We start from the raw sequence: 10359 nt of genomic DNA, 5'->3' as shown, positions 1-10359 counted from the left end.
AGCTTTTTTCATTTAGCCTCTTGTAGAAGTTGAAACTAAAGGTTAATTTATGATTATGAAAGAGCGATCTCAATATTATAAATGCTTTATTAAATTAACATGAAACAAGTTTCCATATAAACTATATATATAAAGAACTTTCAAAATAAGTAAAATTATCTTTTCTTTTAGGCTATGTTTGGTTTTTAAAAAATTTGAGGAAAAATGTAAAAGAAAAACAAAATAAAGAGGAAATGTAGAAGGAAACATGTAGCATTTGAAATGGTTAAAGTATCTAAATATAATTAAGGGTAGTGATTTTAAGAAATATTTCTAATTTTTCTAATACTTCAAAAAAATTTATCTTTGAAGTATTAGAAAAGATAGAATCGCTTCATAAAATCGTGCCAAATGTTCTTTTAATATGTTTTGCATTTGAATGGAGAAAATTATGTATTTCAAACTATCCCGGTCATGTCCTAGTTTATGCCATCAAGACTTTTTTTTTCCTTTTTATTTTCTATGTGAATTCGATTCACTGTCGAAATGCTAAATAGAAGATTTTTACCAGCTTCTTGAAAAGGGCAAATTGAAGTTTTTCAAAAGAGAAGTTATTTAGAAGAAATGACAGTTCTGGGTTGAAAAGGGCTCAAGGCCCGGCCAAAGAAACCAATGTTGTGTTGAAATGGCTCCAGGCCTAAAGAAATAGAAGCTTTTGGCTGATATGCCAAGGAAAGGTAGCTCTGGGCTGAAAATGCTAAAGAAAGGCAGCTTCAGGCTGAAAATGGTTATAGGCCGAAAGAAACAGCAGCTCTGGACTGAAAATGCCTCTAGGCCTAAAGAAATGGAAGCTTTGGACCGGAAATGCTAAGGAAAGACTACTCTTAGCTGAAATGGCTCTAGGCCATGTTAATAGATAAGATGATTACAATTATTGCATTGATAGAAATGAGAATAAGATGTGAAAACAGTCATGGGCATTAATTTATTATTTTAAAATTTATTTTAAAAAATTTGGGAATAGAACAAATTTTTTATGGTTTTACATTTTGAGTCTTTGCTGTCAAAATTTAAAAGTAATTTATGAAACATTGTTTATACGATAGTTGCCATTGAATCTCTCAATTATGGTTAATTAGTAGAGGCCAAAACAAAAGAATAGAACTAGTTTTCAGCCATCTACTGGCAGGCATAGCCACACGGCAATCAGTTTTTTAATGACATTATTCTCCTCTCTTTTTTTTCCCTTTAAGTCATAGTGGAAAGCTTCAGCCATGGCTAAGTACAACTTATCCATGGGGCATATATTTAATCCATGCATATGAGTGGCTCTTTTTATATTCAAATAGAATCCAAGTACTTGTAGATTAAATTTTTTGTCTTTGTTTATGCGCTTTTTCATCAAACTCAAGTTGTAGGCAACAAGCCTACAACTTGAGACTTCCTGGAGCACGTACGTAATAAAATTTGAGACATTTGAGACATTGACCGAAAGTATAGATATTTTTTTATAAAAAAAAAAATTATTAAATTTAAAAATACTATGAAAACTAAGAAAAATCATGTATAAAAGATTATATATATATATAAAAGATTAATTGGAAAAGGTCTTTTTCTAAGGTAATATAATAATTATAACAACAACAACAACAATAATAATAATAATGCAAAAAAGGATCGATTACTTTTCATTGCCCTAAAACTATGAATGAATATCTTTTATTATTTTTTACACATAAGTGAAGTCATTTTCAATTTGTACAATTCATAGGCCGCTAAATTGAAACTTGAAAACACTACATATATAGTCAAAAGTTAAGACAAGCTTTCAAGATTAAAATCATTAGCCTTGGCAAAAGTTAGATATTAAAAAAAAATACTTTGAACTAGGTTTGACTTGATCTCTTCTCTGTTAAGGGTATGTGGGTAACTTGGACAAACTAGTTGAGTTCAATCATCACCACAAGAAAAAATTGAAAAATAGGAGGAGGAATATGTGGTTATGAAGTGTAATCCCAATTTTAATTAAGTGCTAAGAGTTATACACTGCTCCATGTTAAGATTATGTCTTTGTCTACATGGTTTTTAAATATGGTTTTAATTTTAATTAGGTATTAAAAAGTTGGAAACGAATGTGCATCTAAGTTTAGTTAATTCATATGAGTAAAGACTTTAACACCTAAGTTGCATTAAATATTAAAAAATTGCACACTGCTCTATATCAAGTTTATGACTAGTATACAATGGATGTTAAATATGATTTCACTTTCAATTAAGTGTTAAAAAGTAGGACACCACTATGCATCCAAGCCAAGTTAATTCTTAGAAGTGAAGATTTTAGTATTTAAGCTATATTAAGTACCAAAAATATAACATCACTCTGCATCAAGTTTATTACTCTTCTACATGGATGCTAACCATAATTCCAAATTTGATAAAGTGTTAAAAAGTTAGCTACCATTGTTCATCCAAGCTAAGTCAATATGCATGAGTGAAGCCTTTAGCATTTAAGCAACATGAAGTGTCAAAATTACAATACTGCTTCTCGTCAAGGTTATGACTTGTCTACATGATTATTAAATATAACTCTAATTTTAATTTAAGTGTTAAAATGTTAGACACCATTATGCATCCAAGCCAAGCCAATTCACATGAGTGAAAACTTTAGCACTTAAGTTGTATTAAATGTTAAAACATTGCATATTACTATGTGTCAAGGTTATGACTTTTTTACATGAGTGTTAAATATGATTCTGATTTTAATTAAATGCTCAAATGTTAGAGACCTTTGTTCGTCCCAACCAAAAAATTCAAATGAGTGAAGACTTTAGCACTTAAGCGACATTAAGTACCAAAAATATTACTGCACCTCTACATTAAGGTTATGACTTGTCTACATAGGTGTTAAATATGATACCAAATTTAATAAAATGTTAAAAAGTTAGGCATCATTGTGCATCCAAATCAAGCCAATTCACATGAGTAAAAACTTTACCATTGAAGCTGCATTAAGTTTTAAAAATAGAACACTACTTTACATCATGGCTAGACTAGTCTACATAAGTGTCAAATTTGGTTCCAATTTTAATTATATGTTAAAAAATGGGACACCATTGTACATTCAAGATGAACTAATTTGCATGGGTGAAGACTTTAGCACCTAAGTTGCATTAAGTGTTGAAAATACAATATCGCTTCACGTCAAGGTTATGACTTATCTAGATAGTGTTAAATATGGTTCCAATTTTAATTAAGTGTTAAAAAGTTGGACACCACAATGCATCCAACCCATACCAACTCTCATGAGTGAAAACTTTAGCACCTAAGTCGCATTAAGTGTCGAAAATGCAATGCCACTCCATGTCAAAGTTATGACTTGTCTACATGAGTGTTAAATATGGTTTCAATTTTAATTAAGTATTATAATTTAGACACCACTATGCATCCAAGGCGAACCAATTCATAGAAATGAAGATTTCAGAACTTAAACTGCATTAAGTGTCAAAAATATAACATTGCTACAATGTTATGTGTTAGCCCAAGGGTTCTCCTAATCATGTTTTGATGATAACAAACCATGGTTAAGTTACTAAATGGTTTGAATTATAAAGAATTTCATATATTAATTTGGAAATTCATCAAATGACCTAATGGATGCAAGATCAAGACTTTTGAAATACTTTTTAATCATAGAAAACTATGTAAAATGAATGCATGGGTGTACTTAGGATTTTCATATCATTTCATGCATCTTTGAAAACTCAGTTTATGCATTCAAGTCACATTTCCATCAAAATCCGAGTTCTATCAAATGAACCTTAGGCAAAACGTTTCAAAATTGACATATTATTTTACCTAAAGACCTTGTTTAAGTGTTAGAAGCAAAAAAAGACCAGAAAAAGATAGGTTTTCGAGTAAAAAATGGTGAATCGGTAGAGGCACTAGCCAACCAGCTCAACTGGCTAGGGTACTGGTTGATCGATTGCTCCTTCCCGGTTGAGGTCTGGTCAAAAGATGCAAAAAACCTTCTTTCTCTTCCAATAACCTTTCTTTCCTAGTCGAGAGATTTGCCTTCCCAGTCGAGGTCCGGTCGAGGGTAACGATCACCTGCCACACATTTAATGCTCTAACGGCTAGTGAACCGGTCAACCCCCAACTCAATCGATTGAGGTTACTTTTTGGTTTTTTGGCTTCTGAGATTAGAAACCTATAAATTGAGAATTTCACTTCATTTATGAGTAAGAGAACACCTACATTGATTTGTTTACCTACTTGTTCTTGCCATAAAAGCTCTCATTCTTTTCTTAGTGCATTAAATCTTCATTTGAATATTCTTTAATGCACCTTTGTGATTCATCCTAGCCTTGAGTTGTATTTGAGCCATTGTTGAGCTAGGTTGAAAGTTTCAAACTTGTTAATTGAGTGTTAAAACCTTCAAGTGAGTAGAGACTTGAAGCGAATGTGTAAGAGCCCATTGGAGCCAAAATCTAAGTGTAAAAAGTGATTAGAAGTTTGGTTGAAGCTTTAAGTATATGTGGAACCCTCACTCGGTTAGGAGCTTGAGGAGAGTGGATGTAGGCAAGGAAGTGTCAAACCACCATAAATCTGAGTTTGCTTTCTATAACTTATCTCTTTATATTTGTGCTTCTTGTACTTAATTTTATTGTGTTTAATTTTTTTTTTTTTAAACTCCATTTCACCCCCCTCCTTCCCTGTTGGGTATTTTTATCTATTTAGATTAGCCCTTTATTTTCTCATTATGTCTTGTCCACATGGGTTTTCAATATGGTCTGAATTTAAATTAAGTGTTAAAAAGTTGAATGCTATTATGCATCTGAGACAAGCTAATTTACATCAGTGAAGACTTTAATACTTAAGCGACATTAAGCTAAAAATACGACATTGTTCCATGTCAAAGTTATGACTTGTTTACATGGGTGTTAAATGTTTCAATTTTAATTAACTATTACCAAGTTGAACACCATTGTGCATCTAACCCAAGTTAATTTGTATGAGTGAAGACTTTAATATTTAAGTCATATTAAGAGTTAAAATAAAATAGTGCTCTATGTCATGATTATGACTTGTCTACATGGGTGTTAAATATGGTTCCAAGTTTAATTAAGCATTAAGAAGTTAGAGACCATTGTGCATCCAAACCAAGCTAATTTTCATGAGTGAAGACTTTAACTCTTAAGCCACATTAAGTGTCGAAAATATAACACAACATGCCATCAAGATTATAGCTCATCTACATGGGTGTTAAGTATGGTTCCACTAAGTATCCAAGTCAAGCCAATTTAAATAAGTCAAGAGCCTTAAATATTTATTTTATTATGGATATTTAAGTTTGTTAAATATATAAATATATATATATATCTTAAAATGTTAAGATAATTTTTGAAGAAAAAAAAACACCAAAAAGCAAATTTGTCTTTGCAAGCGATGGAGATTGACCTCGTGGTAAGGGATGGTGAATCTATTTCTTCCTTAAAAACAATGGTTAAAAAGGGAGGAAAAAAAAAGGAGTTGAAAAAAATAAAATGAGAAAGAATAAAAAGGAATCTAGAAACTTGAAAAAAAAATTGGAGTCGGGGGTAGAGATAGGGATTAAAAAAAAAACAAAAAATAACAAAAGGTTGAAGCTTGATAGCATGAATTGTTGTTCCCAATTGTACACCATGGATTGTTGTTCTTCATTGTTACATGATGGCCCACCCTATCATATATATAATACCCTACCATGCTCCATGCAGAAGACAACTCCATGACGGTATGCCTACCATGCTTTAGAGAAGTTTGTGCTCTACTCTCCACCTTACTTCTCTTGCTCAAGATCTTGCCCTAAGGTTAGTTGGTGCTCCATTCACCACCTCTATTCTCTTGCTTATGGTCTTGCTCAAATATATTGTACTATTTTTTAAACAAAAAAAAAGAAAGTGGAGGAAGAATTACAAGTTAAAGGCATGTGACCAAGTCTAAGATGCAATTGAACCAGCTAGGGTGAAGGACTTCTTGTAGGATGACAAATTGGAAGTGAAAATACCATGAGAAAAGAAAATAGATGTTCAAATAAGAAGCTTTCCCATTAACACAAGGTTTTTCTTTGATACAAGGTAGAAAAATAAATAAATAAATAAAACAGTGTTCGAAAAAAGTTGAAGAAAAGTATTTTGAATAGGAAATTTCCTATTTAAATATTTCTTCGAAAAAAAAAAATCAAAGAAGGATATTGAAGATTCAAAAGGCTAACTTCAAGACTCACTTCTTATACATGATAATGCATGTGTGTGATCTGTTTTGAAGAGGGGGCATTTGTAGACATAAAAAATTTTAGTGGATTAAAATACTACCAAATTAGTCTTCAAAATTGTAACTCCTTAGATCAACAAAATTTGGGCTTAATAAGTGACGAGTCATATATATTGAACACGTGGCATTCAATTCAAAAAATGACATGTAGCGAAATTTGGAAGGCTATAAAATAAAGTCTTGCAAAATCAAATCAAATCAAACAATTGAAATCAAAAGAGAATTAGAAATAAATATTTTCTTGTTGGCAAATTTTGTAAACAAATGAAACAAGTCTTCCAATTGAAGTCAAAAGAAAATGAGAAGTAAATATGCTCTTGTTAGCAAACTTCCTTAAATGAAGAAGACAAGTTGCTAAAATCAAGAAACCAATTTTTTTTTTTTAATTAAGTAATCAAATCTTAGAAATTCTAAAATTAATTTTTTTAATTTTATCTGTAAATATCAGCAACTTCCTTCAATGAAAATGATAAAAAAAAATAAAACAATTTCACATATGAAAAGAAGGTTCACAAAGAGAAAAAAGCTTTATAAAATACGCTCTACAAATCCAAAAAATTGCAACACACGTGTTCTTCACCATTCAATAAATTCAATTGGGAAAAAGCTGCTTTAGGCTTTCAATTGATCTTTAAAAAATATTCTTCGGCAAAGAATATTTTTCCACAAATATTGTGCGCCCTTGATGATTTTAATACAATTTTTTATTTGCATATTTTTCCTATAGTTTTGCTTATTTTGCAAGACTTTCCAAAACTCGTGCATATAATTTTAAAATAACTTTTGTCTATAATATTATATTTTTAATAATTCTTCATATTTATATAATTATTTTTTTTAAACAACCGTCAAAAAAGCTAATGAAGAAAAACTAAAAACAACTAACATATGTTTTTTTTAAAACACCTTATTTTCCAATTCTCAAACACATTTTTTTTTTTTGTTGTAGAGAAGAAAAAAGGGAGAATTATCCAAAAGGGTAGGCTGGGCAAAACAATTACTAGAAAGGGTGGTATCTTTTAATAATTATTGGGGAGGACTTTAGTAAGCTTAATATACCAAAACTGTCCTTTAACTAAAACTTTTAAAATTCAAAACATTTAAAGCACTTCACTTTATTTGTTAATACATTTATGGTACATGGGTCCCACATTTATTGTAATTATTGATATTTAAATTTTAAATCAAAATTTTGGGTTTAACCCTTACAATTATATATAATTTGTTATTTAAATTTACTATTTAAAACAAAAATACTTTTAAAAAATATTTTCAAAATATCATTTATTGTTTTTTTACCTTTTTTTATTTTTATTCTAATTTTTAATTTTATGAAGAAAAAAATAAGTTTTATAATTATATAATAAAAATGATGATTTTTTCATATATATATATATATATATTATAAGTTTAAATTGATAAATTATGTTTTTGTATTAAATTTAAGGAAGATAAAATGTTTAATTTTTCATTCAAATTCTCTAAAAATAATAAGAAAATGATAGAAAATGTTTAATCATTTTTTATTTTTATAATAAAATAATTTAAAAAAATTTATATGATTTTTTTTCCTTTGCATAGTGTTTTTTTTTATTTAAATTTTTATATAAATTTTTTTTCTCAATGTATCGAGTGGATGATGTTAATATATTTGATATGTTGAATATTAATAAGGTATAAAAGGTGATCCTTAAGATTATTACTTTTATTATACAATACAAGTACAACAAAAATATGTTATAATTACAATATAAATACACTTACATTACAATACATTACAATAAAACCTAATTAAGAAATTTATGAATTTTTTTATGAAAATGGTAACTTTGTATGATCATACCATATTTCACAACATACCTATATCATAAATAATTTCTGAAATCAAATGAAATACTAATTTGAATTCACGTAGTTTATATATATATATATACAAAAATTATTAAATAATTTCAAAACACTAAATAAATGTTGTTAATATATTAATACGATGTGTTAATACCAATAGGGTATGAATAAACATTTTTAAAATTATTACTTTTATAATAAAATATAGGTACGACATAAATGCATTATACTTACAATATAAATACACTATCATTACAATATATTATAACATAATGTAATTTATTTTTATTTAATTTTTTCACGTGCTATATTACCCAATGAATAATTGTGAGTTATTCCATTTAATAGGTGTGTGTTAGTCAATTGAATATTTATATATTATTCAATTGATGAGTGCTCGTAAAAAATAATTATTTATTATATTATGATAACAAAGTTTTTAATTGTATGTTTTATATATAAAATGATATAATAACTTTAGGATATGGTTTTTATTTATGAGATATTAAAAATTATTTTTTTTATAAGGTTCTTTAAAAAATCTCAATTTAAAAAAAAATAACAAATTTTTAAATAGTTAATTGTTCAAAAGTGATAACAATTTTTTCAAGTTGAAAAATGTACCGTTGATTGCCTATCAACATGTACTTATCATCATGTATGAGTCCCACATCATTTATCAACTTGTACTTATCATTATGTATGAGCCCCACATCATTGACAATCTCAATTTATTTATAAATAATATAAAAAACATATTAAAGGGTAAAATTGTCTTCTAAAAGAGTGAGCCTTCATAGTCATTATTTTTTCTAACCCACCCCTTTGGGTAATTCTCCCAAGAAAAAAACTGTTTTAAAAAACAATTGTGAAATAGGATCAAAGTCTTGGATAAGGATTTGGAGCATTATTGTAACTTGAGCAAAAATTCACTTGCCTACTTTTGTACTTAGGAAATGTGATAATTAATTGAGCAAATGAGGTATTGTTTTGAAACACCTTTGCTTTTATTATTTTTAAAAATGGAAAAGGAAAGATTACCCACCTCCACCTGAGTATCTTTACAGTCCTACAGAAGAAGATGTCACTCCAGATTCTATTGTTTGGGCTGGAGGTAGTGTCATCATTTCGACCCATGGGGAAATTCTAACAGGACCGAATTATGAAGGAGAAGGCCTCTTCACAGCTGATCTTGGTATGGCCCTAACTTCTCCAGTTATATATCCAAATATTTCAGTATGCAAATAAGACAAATGAGTCGATTCTTTAGGTTTAAGAGGACTGCAAACTTAGTTTTCTCGAAGACTTGATATTCTATGATATTTATCATAGACTGATGAAATATTTTTATGATCACTTGATATGTAGATGTTCGTGGAGAGATTCCTAAAGCAAAGTTCCAGTTCGATGTGGTAGGACATTATTCGAGAGCTGATGTGCTAAGCCTCACTGTGAACAATCGTCCACCGCTTCCTGTTACTTTCACATCCTCACCATCTAAAATCAAAGACAATGAGGAGATGGATGAATGCAAAGACATATAAAAGATGGCCTATTTAGGAGACTGTTAGCCTAGCTAAGGTCGTCCTTCAATAATTTGTATGATTTTCCAATAAGTCCACATGTGCGTATGGAGACTGCACTTCATTATAAATAAATGCTTGGTTTGAGTGTAAAATCTTCCTTTGTCTCAAGTATTAATAAAATTTCATTTTCCACTTATTGTTTGGTATAACAGTGCATCTTACCCATTGGCTGAGGCCTCCTCTATGATAGCTTTTCTCATTTAGCCTTTGATAGAAGTTGAAACTAAAGTTAAATTCATGATTATGAAAGGGTGCTCTTAGTATTTTAAAGGTTTCATAAAAGCATGATATGATGTAATAAATTTAAAATTTTATTATTTATTAATAAATTTTTAGTTCACTTTTATTTATCCTAATCCTATACATTATACCTTGTAAGCATTTTGATATACATATCTTGTATTGTACAGGACTTGAGTGCATTAAGAGTTGCAAAAAAAAATTCAAGAAATGGATTCATTGTAAGTAGATGACTTGTTCACAACCGATTCATAGGCCTAAGTAACCCATTAGAGGTTATAGTACGCTACTTCATAATTAGAGGAATGGTTGGTCTTGGTTATCAGGATGGGTTTTCCATGGTGAGTATACTAATGTGTATGGTTACACATCAGACAAGACTTATGGTGAATTA

At 29.2% G+C, this 10359-nt stretch overlaps 1 protein-coding gene across 1 annotated transcript; it reads left to right on the top strand.

Annotated features, from left to right (window-relative positions):
- Positions 1 to 9116: 9116 nt before the first annotated feature.
- LOC132254767 (bifunctional nitrilase/nitrile hydratase NIT4B-like) lies at positions 9117 to 9817 on the top strand. Its single transcript, XM_059741235.1, has 3 exons — positions 9117 to 9121; positions 9171 to 9334; positions 9508 to 9817. The coding sequence occupies exons 1-3, from the start codon at positions 9117 to 9119 to the stop codon at positions 9681 to 9683; spliced, it is 345 nt and encodes a 114-aa protein (XP_059597218.1). The 3' UTR covers positions 9684 to 9817.
- The last annotated feature ends 542 nt before the right edge of the window (positions 9818 to 10359 follow it).

The sequence above is a fragment of the Vitis vinifera genome, chromosome 2 (genome assembly GCF_030704535.1).
Source record: "Vitis vinifera cultivar Pinot Noir 40024 chromosome 2, ASM3070453v1".
Classification (NCBI taxonomy): domain Eukaryota; kingdom Viridiplantae; phylum Streptophyta; class Magnoliopsida; order Vitales; family Vitaceae; genus Vitis; species Vitis vinifera.
Note: the sequence above shows the minus strand (reverse complement) of the source record. Positions and strands in the feature narration are given on the sequence as shown.

Bases quoted from the DNA above. Each gene is read 5' to 3' on its own strand.
- LOC132254767 (XM_059741235.1), top strand. The intron at 9,335-9,507 runs GTATGGCCCTAA...CTTGATATGTAG, and splicing joins CCTCTTCACAGCTGATCTTG to ATGTTCGTGGAGAGATTCCT.